Source organism: Lemur catta, chromosome 6 (genome assembly GCF_020740605.2).
Source record: "Lemur catta isolate mLemCat1 chromosome 6, mLemCat1.pri, whole genome shotgun sequence".
Classification (NCBI taxonomy): domain Eukaryota; kingdom Metazoa; phylum Chordata; class Mammalia; order Primates; family Lemuridae; genus Lemur; species Lemur catta.
The window spans coordinates 9,505,468-9,519,146 of record NC_059133.1 but is presented as its reverse complement, the minus strand read 5'-3'; the positions used below and the strand labels follow the sequence as shown (position 1 = coordinate 9,519,146).

The window sequence follows — 13,679 nt, the reverse complement described above, 5'->3', positions numbered from 1 at the left end:
CCAGGGTGCTGTTGGCAGGTCCAGGCTGACCAGTACATCCCCGAGGAGGACATCTATGGAGAGATGGACACCATTGAGCGCCAGCTGGATGCCCTGGAGCACCGTGGGGTCCTGCTGGAGGAGAAGCTGCGTGGAGGCGCGAATGGTGCGGGAGTTGGCGGTTGGGGCTGGGGTGGGAGCCTCTATTGGTGGGGAGCCGAGCCCGGAGTGGCTGCCAGCCCCGGTCTCAGCGACTGTCTGGCTTCCAGAGGGCCGTGAGGATGACATGCTGGTGGACTGGTTCAAGCTCATCCATGAGAAGCACCTGCTGGTGCGGCGAGAGTCCGAGCTCATCTATGTGTGAGTCCCCCACCCCCTCGGCCCTGGCTCCCTCCTGGAATGTGTAGAGCTTAGAACCGAGAGCCTTCGCCCTCCCCCATCACTACGCCCTCCCCCATCACTGCGGCTCAGGGCAGAATTGTCAGTAGTCGCCTCGTTCCCACCCCCAGCTTCAAGCAGCAGAGCCTGGAGCAGCGCCAGGCTGACGTCGAGTACGAGCTCCGGTGCCTGCTCAACAAGCCAGGTGAGCACGGCCACCCGCACTCCCTGGCACTTGCCCTGGGGCGAGGGGGCAGGGGACATGGCGGAATGGACCTGCTTCTTCCCCTGCCCGCGGGGAGTGGATGATCAGAGCCTCGGTGGGGGGTGCACAGGCAGACTGGTGACAGGGCCGGGAGCGGGAGGCAGGAGGGACCACCTGGGTCACTGAGGATGGGAGAGACTGTCTAAGGTGGTAAGTAGGCCAGAGCCACAGCAGGAAAGGGGACCATATGGACAGTGTGGGGGTGTGGACATCATGATGTCAGGCACGAAGGGCCCTTGGTGAACGCCAGGCCCACGACCAGCCCGGCCTGATTTGGGCGTAGGGTCAGGCAGTCCTGTGTTACGCCACTTACTTGCTGCGTGACCTCGGGCAGGTTTCTTAGCCTCACTGAGCCTCAGTGGCTTCGAGTGCTAGACAGGATGGAAGGCACCCACCTCATAGGCAATTCTTGGGGCCAGGAGATGGCGGATAGGAAAACTCTCTGTACCCTCTGAGATGCTGATGGTTTTTGTGAGGCTGAGTTGGGGTTTGGTGAGGGAGGCCCCTTCTGTGTCCTGTGGCCATGACATGCGGTGACCCGCAGCTGCAGACGGAGACCACGGACTGTGGAGAGTCCAGGACTGGTAGCCAGGGCTTTTGACCACTTTCCTATGGCCCAGGCATGGTGCCCACCCCGGGCCATCGTTCCCACTTCCCAGATGAGGAAAGAGAAGGCCAGGGAGGTAGAGGGACTCGCCCACTGGTGACGGAGCTGGGCCTCTATCTGTGTCTCTGGCCAGGGCCTGTCCCTGCACACATGGCCCCTCCTGCTTGCTGGGACAGTGGTCCTGCCTCTCCACTGACTGGGCAACTTGGGAGGCTGGAGTGTCCCTGGGGAAGCCGCAGAATGTTCCTGGCTTCTACTGCCATCTGTGAGTCACTCCAGGCCTCCAGGAGGCTGGGCGCGGCCACCACTGAGAGGGCGCCACAGCGACACCCTGTGGCCAGAGTGGGCACAGTGCCTCTGCCCGGACCTGGGCTTGCTGTGGCTTCTCCGGCCCTATGTGGTGGCTGCACACCCTGAGGCTTGTCAGCCTGTCCTGGATGTTGCCTTTGGAGGGTGAGGCTGGTTTACAAGGTCCCGAGTCCAGTATTACCATAAGGACCGTCACTTGGGCGTGTCAGGCTACCCAGGTTCAAATACTGGCTCCAACTTTGTTGGGTGATGCTGGTCAAGAACTTCACTTCCCTGAGCCTCAGTTTCCCCACATGTAGACTGGGGACATAACTTACTCAGGTCCCAGATTTGAGAAGTGGCAGAGTGGGATTTAAACTTGGATGGTGACTCTGAGGTTTTACCCTGTCCCCAAAACTGGGTTGGGTCACCTGCTTCTGAATATTGGCAGAATGAGACAGTAGGGGAATGTGACAGTGGCTGAGGGGACCTCAGGATATTTATTTCCAGGTGGGGCGGCTTGTGGCAGCAGCTGTTGTGGAGGGAAAGCCAAGTGTGGGTACCTATCCCTGGGGCCTGCAGGGCGGGTGGGGGAGGAGGGAATACTGAGGCCCAGGTGGGCCCCTGAGGGTGGTCCTGTGGGATGGCAGGGGTCTTAAGGGGAGAGGAGGTCCGAGGGGTAGCAGGTATGCATGGCATCCCTGTCCCCAGTGTCCCCTCTAGTCTACTCTCCTCTGTGGCCTTGGATGAATGTCCCAGTATGCCACTTGGGTCACATTGCTTCTCCTGCATGAGGACCCCTGGGGTTCCCTGTTGTCTCCCTACCTGTGTCTCACCCCGGCCCACTCAAATCCTGCCTCCTGCGAGAAGCCACCCAGTGAACATTCGCTGAGTAGATGAGTGAACACGAGCAGGACACTTTGGCGTGTGCTGTGCAAGGGGCCCTTGCAGGGCTTTGGGTGGGCAGCTTGGTATCCTTGGTCTCTTCTACCCCAACCTTCCTTTCCCCAGGAACTTGCAGAAATGGCCCCTCCTTCCTGTGCTCTTGGTGTCCAGCGTGGGGCTGGCCCTCAGTGGCCTATGGCACTTAGGCAATGGCCCCTGGCAGCCTGGGGGGAGGGTTTCCCACCTCTCACGCCCCCAGCTTTTCTCCCTGGGCAGAAAAGGACTGGACAGAGGAGGACCGGGGCCGGGAGAAGGTGCTGATGCAGGAGCTTGTGACCCTCATCGAGCAGCGCAACGCCATCATCAACTGCCTGGACGAGGACCGGCAGAGGTGACATGGCAGAGGGAGGGACTCCCGGCTAGGGGGCCCCTGGGGGAGGGGCCCAGAGCCTGCCATGCCTAGGGCCCCATGGGCGGGGCAGCTCCCTGGCAGAGCCCGAGTCACAGCCTCACACGCCAGGGCCCAGCCTCCTGCCCTCCTGCCGGTGATCGCCAGGCGGCTTTGCTCAGCTGAGCGTAGACTTCGAGGCTGGGAGGGACTGAGATCATCTGCTCCTTCTTCGTGTGGGACGCTCAGCTTCCCTTTCTCTCTTCAGGGAAGAAGAGGAAGACAAGATGTTGGAAGCCATGATCAGGAAGAAAGGTGAGGCCCCTCCTGGGGCTAAGGCTGGTGCCTGGGAGTTCGGGCCCACCTGAAACTTGAACTGCAGCCTGGGGAAGGGAGGGGCGGGGCAGGTTGAGGGGGAGGTAGGAGCAGGCGCTGCAGGGGTGGCTGTGCACACACTCCCAGCCCTGTTTGGCTGGGGAGGCCGTGTGTGGCGAGGGAGGCCAGCGTACAGCCAGGAAGGCTGTGGCCTGGCTTGGAGGAAGGCCACAGGCTGCCCGGATCCCACAGGCAGGACTGTGGCGTGTGGGGGGCATTTTCCCAGGGTAGGTTTGCCTTAAGCTGTGCGTTCCTCCTTGAGGGCTGCGGCTGGTTTGGGTGGGGTCCCTGGGGATCAGATGGTGCCTGACGGTTAAAAGAGCACTGGACTTGAGTCAGGGGATCTGGGTTTTGATCTTGGTTCCACCAGTGACTCACTTTGTGGCCTTGTGGTTGAGTCTTGATTCAGGCCTGAGTCAGACTGTGGGGTTCTAGTCTCGCCTCTGGTACTTATTAGCTGGGTGACTTGAGCCAGCCGCTCCAGCACTCCGGTCTCATGCTATATCTGCAGAATGGGGGTGACACTGGCCCCCTCCCAGGCATGTACTGAGGATGACCGAGGTAACCTGTACAGCACTTAGCCCAGGGCCTGGCCCTCCAGAGAGCTCAGTTGGTATCAGTCCATTTCAAAGGCCCACATTTCCCTTATCTGTGAAATTATGGGCTTGGGCAGAGGATTTCTGAGGTTTCTTTTAGCTCTGACAGTCAGCATTTGTGTTGTAACCCACAGAGCTGTGAGCACCAGCCTCAGTAAATTGGGCCTTTTATAGACAAATGTCTGCCAGGCTCAAGTTGCCGGGTTGCTCTCGTGTGTGTTTATCTCTTGGTCTTTGCCAAAACCCTGGGAGACGGTAGGGGCCCATCTTCTAGATGAAGAAAAGGAGGCTGGGAAAGGTGCAGTGACTTGTCCAGGGTTCCACGTGGGAGGTGTGGGGCTGGGCCAGGCCCCTGTCAGCCACACGCCCAGGCCTGCATCACTGCCGTGGGCCTCCTCACTTTGTTAAGTGTTCCCCTTTCTCTGCTGCAGAGTTCCAGAAGGAGGCTGAACCCGAGGGCAAGAAGAAGGGGAAGTTCAAGACCATGAAGGTGCTGAAACTGCTAGGAAACAAACGTGATACCAAGAGCAAGTCCCCCGGGGACAAGAGCTAACAACGAGGGAAGCCAGCCAGGAACTGCCACCACTCCTGGACCAGCCCCTGGGTTGTGCTCTGCCAGGAGGGGGTCACCTGCCTCCCTCAGAACAGTCCAGAGGAAAGGCGACTTACGGGAAGGCAGCCTCCAGGTGACGGCCTCTCCCTCCTCAGGGTCCTCCAGCTAGACTGGGCCAAAGAATCCTCTTCCCTCCTCTCTGAGCCCCAGGCAGCTGTGACTCACCCCTCCCTGTCTGATTCTAATGACTCCCGATGCTGTGACTGACCCGAGGGGCAAACAGAGTCCCAGTGTCCAGAGAGGAGCAGCAGCCAAGCACGTCTGCCCCCTCGTCCTGCCCAGCCCCTGCCGTGATGGGGCAGCTGCTTGGTCCCTCTTCCCTCTGTGCCACATCCAGATGGGATTCTTGGCTGTCAGAGTTCTGCCCGTGGTGACCTCTGGCCTGGGTCACCCGCCTCCAGGGTTCTGTTCCTCTTGGCAGGCCAGCAAGCAGAGCTCGGCGACACTGGCTTCCTCCTGCCCTAGCCCTGGCTCCAAGTCTCTGTCTTCCTGTCCAGTGTGGGCGCCCCTGAATTCCAGGGTCTCCTCACTCAGGAGCTCATTTGTGAAGTGTCTCGTTAAGTTTGGGTTCGCTACTGAGTGGTCTGTGCTGTCAGACACCATGGCTGCCATGGCCCTCAAGGCAGATCCTGCCCTCCCTCTCTTCCTCAGAGTTCTAGGGGCACTTCCCTCATCTCCCCTCATTGCATGGGGCACCTCATCTCCCAGGGCTGTGATGGCCGTGCTGGGGCAAGTGGTGCCTGCGGGACTCCCCCGGTGCTGAGTCCCCCAGGAAGGGCCTCTGGTTCCTGATCATCAGCCTAGGGACGGTGCTATCCTGGCTCTTTAACTTGTATGTAGTCTGACCCTTAATGTAGGCTTCCTCCCTCCCCCACACCAGGGTCAGGGGGTGGGGGCCCGTGCCCATTTGTGGTCACTGCTAGTCTGTCTCCTCCCCCCATCGCATTTCCACCTGAGGACTGACAGCCACTCGCCCCACTGGGATGGCTGTAGGAGAGGAGGAGAGATGGGGACAACCCCTTTTTCCCCAGGGAACTCGCCCAGCAGCCCTTTGTCAAAGCACTGTTACTATAAGCTATCTCTGGGACGCCACTAGGCCTCCTTCCCTCAACACACCTCTGGGAAAAGATCACACTGTATTAACTTGCGAGAATTTTCCTCACCAACAATAAACGGAGACAACCTCAGCTGCCAGTGCCCTGCAGCCTCAGGCCACGGCCACGTCTGCCTTCCTCTGCCACGCCTCGTGGCTGGGCATCTCTGGGTGCCCAGAGGGCCCAGGCCCATGTTGGGGCTGTCCTCCCAGAGGGACCTTGACCCTTGCTGCCTGCCACTGGGCAGCATCCTCTTCCTCTGCAGGGAGGCTGTGTGGCCCCTGGCGGCCTCCTTCCAAACATGCCTGTTGACCTGGAGCTGGGGCCACCAACGCCAAGGCCTTTCTGGGGCCAGGCAGGTAACATGTGAACCGGGCCAGATGTAACCCGAAGGGTGGCTCCGATAGGCTGTTTTGGTGTTAGCAGACAAGGGTGGTTGGAGCCGGGGTGAACTGGAGTGTCTGCCACAGCTCAAGGGGACATTCTCTCTCACTCAAGTCAGTGGTAGCCTCTGGAAATGAATGCGGGCCCAGTGTTGCCAGATGTTTTCCATTTTTCATAACAAGCTGGAAATCCAGCTTTTGTGTGTAATTTGTAAATGTTGACAAATAATTTGAATTTAACAATAGGCAGATACCAAGGTTATCAAGGTTGTGCAGAATTTGTCCTGGGGTTGTCCATTTTGCTGCCATGTGGTGGGGTCTTTGAGGTGGAGGACAGCTGTTCCCATCATATCGTACCCTCTGCCCTCAGGTTCCCGAGGGTGTGTGGGCACAGGCTTCCCATGCGACATTCCTGAGCCAGCCTTGATCTGGGCCTCTCCACTCACAGGGCCATGTTTACTCTGCAAACCAAAACGTGGGTCATGTGACCTGATAGGATTGTGCGACTCTCTCCAGGTGCAGGAGACAGGGTTGGTTCCAAAATATTTTGGTGATGTATGGAGATAGGAAAATGACAGAGCACTGGAGAAGGCTCATGGGTGCCAGAAGCCAGAGGGAAGGGGACCAGTGAACTGTGTACCAGGCCAGGGGTGGGGGCTGCTCACCTTGTCAGGTGACTCTTAAAGGGCCTCACAGATGGGCAAACGGGCGCTGAGGCTGTGGGTTCTGCCCAAGGTAACACGGCACGTGCTGGGCTTGGAACTCCAAAGCCAGGGCTCTTTCTGTCTGGACCCTTTGTGCTTCCTCCCACCCTTTGTGTTTCTTTCCGTGCGTCATGGGTTTAGTGGACATACATAAAGCTAACCGTAATCCTGAGTCGGCTACTTGCTAGTTAAATGCCCTTGGTTGGAGTATCTTGGTGAGCCTTAGTTTTCATGGAGGAATAAGGAACCATCCCAGTTTATTGAGATAACTGAGAGTGAAATTCAGCACCTCCACAGTGCCCAGCCATGGGGCACTCCAGAGCAGGGGTTCCCACTTCCACTTGAAATGTGCAAAGAGGTAGCTAGAAGCCATCTGTGCTTGACAAATTCTACCTCCTTGGACAAATAAGCCTTATCCCTCTGAAAACAAAATAGTACATGTAATGACCCATGTTAAATGTGGTTTATTGCCAGTTAATCATCGTGGTTGAACATTTGCCAAACGTGGTAAGAAGTCAAGTAGATCTAGAGACAGGTTGGGAGAAAGGAATTGAAATCATTCCTAAGTTCAGAAAACTAAATGGGCAGGACACACAGGCTGGAGGCGGCGGGAAGAGGGCCTGGTGGGTGCCTTTAGACACACGTCTGGGGTGGGGGATTGGGCTTCGCTTTCACTGTGGATGGGATGGGACTCTTTCCCCTAGAAAAGACTCGAAGTCTGTGTCTGTGACTGGGAGCGCGGAGGCTCCAACAGCTGACCTCTGTGGGCAGGGCTAGGCTGCTGTGTATGCGCCGGGGAACCGCGGGCCAGGGCAGTGCTGTGTGACCATTTGACATGGCTGGGCTGATCTGGGGATGAGCCTTCTTGGCAAAGGGGTGGACTCAAGGTTGGGCTACCCTGCCCCTGTCCCTGCAGGCAGATTAAGAGGTGGCAAGAGCCTTCCTAAGTTTCTCACTCCGCTTGTGGTCAATGTCTTCCATCTCCCGTAGTTTCTGCAAAGGACACCAGGGAAACCAGTATTAGAGGCAGAAACCGGAGGAGCTGTCACAGATGTGAGCTAGAGCTTGACTCCTGAACCCCACAGGCATGGCTGGCCCTTGACTTCTACTCAAACTCATGGTGGGCCCCTCCCTTCCCCACTTCCCTGGTGGTTTTTTCTACCTGGGAGATTTCTGCTAGGATGATTCCTCGGTACTGCTTGCCCTGTCCCAGGGCCTCCATGTCAGCCAGGAAGTCTCTCCTGTCCTGGATTTCCTTCACCACTGAACGGTGGAGAAGGCTGTCAGCACATGGGGCTGTGAGGGTGCGGGGCAGCAGATGCCCCTCTCGGGGAGAGGAAGCGCTCTATTGTCAAAATGGTGTTTCTCACTTCTTGGCCCTCAGGGATCCCCCCCATCCAATCCTGGGCCACTCCACACATTGTCCTCACCCACCTGCATGACTGGCCCCTGGGTGACTTACACTCTTCAAACCGGTCCAGCTCAGGGGCTGGGTCCTCCTGTGGCACAGGAGGGGCCTTTCTTTTCCGCTCCTCTGGGTCCTTCCCAGTGGCAAGGATACTTTGGAGTCTTCGCTTCTCCTTCTCCAGATCTCCTGCAGGGTCGGGAAATGGCCTATGTAGGTTGTGAAGGTTGCCCCCTCATGGTCTGTGTCCCCAGTTGCACAAGCCTGCTGCAAGTTCCAGCCATGCGAACAGGGCTCCTGCAGCCCCAGCCTCTTCCACCCTGGGTACACCTGAGCGTAGCATGTGAAGATAGGCGGGAAGAGGTTGAAAGAACCAGGAAAAGGGCTTTGTCATAACCCACACACTGCTTTGGTGCACAGCAGGGCTGAGAAAGCTCGGGAACCTCCTAGGGCCTCTGATGCCTGGAGTGGCAACCTGTGCGTAGAGCGTGTGGGGAGATGTTAGGAGCATCTGGGCCAAAAGTTACGTCCGATGGCAAGTGGGAAGAGGGGACGAATGGCTCCATGAAGTGGGCTAGAGAGCAGAGGAGCTCAATTCCAGGGGCCACGTGAGGGCAAGAGAACAGTGGCCTTGAGGCCTGAGAGCCAAAGGATTACCAGGGACTCGTAGAATCCAGTTAGTCATGAGCGTTCTGCAGAATGAAAAAGGAGGACCGCCTAATTGGTTTCCCTGCACCCTGAACACCCCCAAGCTAACATGTGCCACGGCTGAAGAACATGAGTTCTTCATGAGTATGAAAAGCATTAGAATATGGTTAGCTACCTGCACACCTGCCCTGGGGGCTGCTAGTCCCTGTCCCCACCCAGGGAGATGGGTGAGAGGCCCCAGCAGAGGCCGTCTCACTCACGGGTGGCTTGAGGCCTGAACTGCTCCCGGCTGTAGGCTCCGTTGGCTCGGCACACGCTGGCGGGCCGCAGGTGGGAGTGGGCCGCCAGGATGGGAGGCAGGTAGATGGGCGAGGCTGGCTGCTTGGAAGGGAAGACCCTCTGGCTGGATGTTGGGCTGCACTGTAGAGGCAAAGTGTCTCCTCCTGCGGGGAAGAGTCGGGATGGAAGGACCTCGCTGGCTTTTGTTTTTTTTTTAAATAAAAGTGATGCCTGCCTGTTATAACAAGTACAATAGTACAGAAGATTTTCCCTTCTCCAATCCCACCGCCTACAATGAGCAGTGGTAACAATTTGGTGGGCACTTTTCTTACTTTTTGATGCTTATACAAACATGTTCAAAGATAAATGTGCATATTTTATATATGCATATAAGATTCTTTTTTCAAACACTGGATCATACTGTAATGTATTCAATAACAGACTCTCCAGTTAACAATTTATCTTGGACATCTTTCCAGATCAATCCACTTATATTTAACTTATTTTTTATAGCTATATACTACTTCTTAGAATGGATACATTATTTATTCAGCTAGCCTCCTAGTTTTAGAAATTCAGGTTGTTTCCAGGCTTTTCTGTTTGTTTTTTACTACTACAAACAATGTTGCAATAAACATTCTTGTACATCAGATCTCTGTACTGGTGCTCTTATTTCTATAGATGGGTTCCTAAAACTGTCTGCTTGGTCCACGGGCAGGGAGGGACAGTTTGGATTGTAACAGATGCCTGTGCCTCCTGCTGTCCCCTTGCCTTGGCCATGCCTGAGGCTCCTCCCCAGGCTAGCCAAGTATGTGACCTGTCTGGTCAGTTGTCTCCTCCCAACTGCCCTAAAGCCCAGCTTAGAGCAGCCCCATCCCCTGTTTCGATCTGGCCTGTCTACCTTTTCGACCTGTCCACTCCTACATGCATCAGCAAGTGTGTACTGGGCATCTACCCCGAGCCAGGCCTTGGACACTGGGGGAAAGTGGGAAGCTCGCCAAAAGTCCTGCTCCCCTGGAGCGGGAGGGGTACAGAGGATGATGAAATAAGTGTCACATACTGTGTAGTACATGAGATGGCTGAAGCACGGGGTGTGTCAGTGGGGCTCACAGTTTTAATAGGGTTGCCAGGGTAGGCCTCATGAAGGGGGTAACATTCGAGAAAAGACCCCAGAGTGGTGGGGAAGCCAGCTCTGCAGGTATTTTGACAGAGAGCATTCCAGACAGAGGGAACAGCTAGAGCAAAGGTGCTCAGGTGGGAGCATGCCTAGAGTGTCTAACTGACAGCAAGAGACTGGGTAAGCAGGGCGAGTAGAGGTCAGAAGTCACGGGAGCCTCTGGAAAGCCTGGTTTTTACTTTGTATGAGGTAGGAAGCGATTGGAGGGTTTCGAGCAAAGGAGGTGCCCTTTGGCTGCTGTTGAAAATCCAGCATACTGGCCAGGCGAGGTGGCTCACAGTAATCCTAGCACTCTGGGAGGCCAAGGTGGGAGGATCGCTTGAGGTCAGGAGTTCGAGACCAGCCTGAGCAAGAGCGAGACCCCATCTCTTCTAAAAATAGAAAAAATTAGCCTGGTGTGGTGGCATGTGCCTGTAGTCCCAGCTACTCAGGAGGCTGAGGCAGGAGGATTGCTTGAGCCCAGGGAGTTTGAGGTTACTGTGAGCTAGGCTGATGCCATGGCACTCTAGCCCCGGCAACAGAGTGAGACTCTGTCTCAAAAAGAAAAAGTAAGACAAAAGTGATGCTGTGTGTAATTGATTGACCATATAAACGATGAGAGTAGCGCTAGTGTAAAGATGCTGTGCCAATGAACCGATTAGGCCATGTGGGTTTGTTTCATGTGTGGAAGAAACTAGTCCCTGAATTATTAATTTAATTATTTAATTATAAATTATCCTTATGGGGAGGCTTGGGAGCCTGTTGGTAAGTATGGAATGCTGTAAGTTGGGTGGTCCATGACCTGGGGAACTACCTGTGATATGTTTCTTCCTATACCTACATATCTATGATAAAGTTTAACTTATAAATTAGGCACAGTAAGAGATTAACAACAACAATTAATAATAAAATAGAACAATTATAACAACATACTGTAATAAAATTTACATGAATGTGCACTCTCGCTCTCTCAAAAATATCTTATTGTACTATACTCACCTATTTTCAGACCTAGGTTGTCCAGGGGTAACTGAAAACATAAAAACTGCAGATAAGGGCGTGGCGGGGGGGACTACTGTACTTTCAGTTTTTTGTTTTCCTTAAAAATAAATAACGGAACGTGTGGTGAGAGGTGGGCTGTGAGCTGTGGAAAGGCCTTGCCTATTGCAATTCAGCCAATCGCCTTGTTTCTGCTAGCTAAGCTGTAAGTGGATACAATTATGAATAAGAAACATACATTTCCTTGGGAAGACACATATGGTCTGTAACAGGGAGGGACAGATTGCAGAGATGACAGTGTTGAGACTCTCTTGGCTGGGCAGGAGGTCTCAAGTGGGCCATGATCCCTTGGGAAGATTGGCTAGAGCCAGACTGCAGGAGATTTATTGTGCCAGTTCCTATAGCCAGGTAAGAGAAGCAAAGGTCCCAGGAGCAAGGAGCAGAAATGTGATTCCCTCTTTCTTTTTTTCTTTTGAGTCAGGGTCTTGCTCTGTTGCCTGGGCTAGAGTACAGTGACATCATCATAGCTCACTGCAACCTCAAACTCCTGGGATCAAGCGATCCTCCTGCGTCAGCCTTCTGAGTAGCTGGGACGACAGGCATGCACCACCAGCTCAGCTAATTTTTCTTGTTTTTGTAGAGACAGCAAGTCTTGCTCAGTCTAGTCTCGAACTCCTGGCCTCAAGCTATCCTCCTGCCTTGGCTTCCCAAATTGCTGGGATTACAGGTGCGAGCTACTGTGCCTGGCCTGTCTTTGTTTTTTTAAATGAAGTCTTCTCTCCCTTAACATGGAGGAGCATTAAAAATATAGCTCCAGGCTGGGCGTGGTGGCTCACACCTGTAATCCTAGCACTCTGGGAGGCCGAGGCAGGTGGATCGTTGGAGCTCAGGAGTTCGAGACCAGCCTGAGCAAGAGCGAGACCCTGTCTCTACTAAAAATAGAAAGAAATTATATGGACAGCTAAAAATACATATAGAAAAAAATTAGCCGGGCATCATGGTGCATGCCTGTAGTCCCAGCTACTTGGGAGGCTGAGGCAGGAGGATCGCTTGAGCTCAGAAGTTTGAGGTTGCTGTGAGCTAGGCTGATGCCACGGCACTAACTCTAGCCCGGGCAACAGAGTGAGACTCTGTCTCAAAAAAAAAAAAAAAAAAATATGGCCCCAAATCCTTCTGCCAAGGGAGCCTCTGTGGACTGCCTCTTACTTTTCATGGTGTCCATGATGTGGCGCTGCTGGAAGTTGGTCAGTTTGGATTCCTTCATCATCACTGCAAGATAAAGCATTCTATGAGGTCTCCTGGGCTGCAGGCAGATGCCTTCATCTCACCCTTCTGAAATTTAAAATCACATCCTATCCCCATTCTGCACTGAGAATGCCCTCTTTACCTTTCCTTCTTCATTCTTTCTATAGCACTCATCACTACCTCAGTTTTATATATTTTATTTATTTGTTTGTTACCCTTCTACTATACTGGCTCTATGAGAGCAAGAATTTTGGGTTTTTTTTTTTTCACTGCTGTATCTCTAGCACCTAAAAACAATGCCTAAAGCACACAGTAGGGTTTACAATTTTTTTTTTGTTGAGCAAATGTATGAGTTCACACTTGTTCACTCATGTGTGAGGGGCTAGAGCTACAGCTGTGAGCTGAAACGGGCACAATCCCTGCATGATGGAATTCACGACCTGGAGGGATAGATGGGACACTAAAGTTTGTTTGATTATAGGTGTGCTAAGCCCAACGAAGGAAAATGTATTCGGTAGTGTGAGGACACACAACAGTTGGTCTGACTCTGGTGGTGGTAGGGAGGAGATAAGGCTTCCTTGGGAAAGTTGAAAGTGTGATTTAAAGGATAAATAGTAATTAACTACTCTAAATTTCTTCATTCTTTGACTTTTGGCTCCTTGCAAGCTGTAGCACCTTGAGCCTTTCTGAAACCCCAGGCTCCTTATCTGTAAAAGGAAATAGCAGTTGCTAAGCCACAGGTCATGAATGGGAGAACTGAGTTAAAGGACACCGCTCTTCTCGTGTCCCTTAATGCACTGACCTCTGAGCAGCTCGCAGGTCTCCGGGGTGTAAGTGGTTGGCTTGGGGCAGCCCGAGAACCCCGTTCCTTTGGTCACTGTCTCCACCCTCTCCTGTGAAGCCATGGGAGGGCCCTGAGGAGGGAAAGAGGCAATGACATACCCCCTGTCTCCCAGCCCCAATCTCTGGTCCCCCACTCCCAAACCCCCAAGGGAGCGGGGATCGGGCGCAGAGAATCGTGACACCGCCAGTTAATATAGCGACAGTGCCTAATTCTCCCACCGTGACACACAGGCAGATATGCCTGTAGCAAGGAAGTCCCCTCGAGAGGAAGGGAGCGTTAAGACAGCCGTGGTCACAGTAGGACACATTGGGGATGTGCCAAAATTGAAACCTCACTCTAAAGAGCCCGTCTGGGTGCCCCACTTCCCACAGAGAGCGGCCTGTGGGCTCCCGGAGACGGTGACCACTGCCCTACCGATGCACGCGCGCCAGTGACCTGCAGAAACCCTGCGCGACCTGGACTGCTAGCGGCTCTGGCTACCATAGTAACGCGCGCCCGCCGATCCACGCATGCGCGCCTTTGCCACTCTCCGCCTACCTCCCGGAAGT

At 54.4% G+C, this 13,679-nt stretch overlaps 2 protein-coding genes across 3 annotated transcripts in view; one reads left to right on the top strand and one right to left on the bottom strand.

The window, feature by feature from the left end:
* The window catches only part of MICALL1 (MICAL like 1), a 30,547-nt gene extending 21,010 nt beyond the window's left edge, over positions 1–9,537 (top strand). Inside the window, exons 11-16 of the mRNA XM_045552896.1 lie at positions 19–145; positions 249–339; positions 489–562; positions 2,679–2,793; positions 3,059–3,105; positions 4,193–9,537. Of these exons, the coding sequence (XP_045408852.1) occupies positions 19–145; positions 249–339; positions 489–562; positions 2,679–2,793; positions 3,059–3,105; positions 4,193–4,314 (576 nt within the window). The 3' untranslated portion in view covers positions 4,315–9,537. The remainder of the gene's footprint in view (positions 1–18; positions 146–248; positions 340–488; positions 563–2,678; positions 2,794–3,058; positions 3,106–4,192) is intronic.
* Positions 7,013–13,616, bottom strand: C6H22orf23 (chromosome 6 C22orf23 homolog). Of its 2 annotated transcripts, XM_045552902.1 has the most exons (7): positions 13,546–13,616; positions 13,090–13,201; positions 12,249–12,311; positions 8,869–9,051; positions 8,018–8,149; positions 7,718–7,818; positions 7,013–7,548 (listed from the first exon to the last, which is right to left on the bottom strand). In XM_045552902.1, exons 1-7 carry the CDS (start codon positions 13,612–13,614, stop codon positions 7,477–7,479), a joined length of 732 nt encoding a protein of 243 aa, XP_045408858.1. In that variant the 5' UTR covers positions 13,615–13,616; the 3' UTR covers positions 7,013–7,476. The 2 variants fall into 2 exon arrangements, with proteins under 2 accessions (XP_045408858.1, XP_045408857.1); XM_045552901.1 differs by lacking the exon at positions 7,013–7,548 and having other exon boundaries at positions 7,738–8,149.
* Between the last annotated feature and the right edge of the window lie 63 nt (positions 13,617–13,679).

Excerpts from the sequence above, each read along its gene's own strand:
- C6H22orf23 (XM_045552901.1), bottom strand. The coding sequence starts at position 13,614 with ATGGTAGCCAGAGCCGCTAGCAGTCCAGGTCGCGCAGGGTTTCTGCAG. Across the intron at positions 13,202-13,545 it reads TCACTGGCGCGCGTGCATCG|GGCCCTCCCATGGCTTCACA; the intron begins GTAGGGCAGTGG and ends TTCCCTCCTCAG. Across the intron at positions 8,150-8,868 it reads GTTCAGGCCTCAAGCCACCC|GAGATCTGGAGAAGGAGAAG; the intron begins GTGAGTGAGACG and ends CCGACCCTGCAG.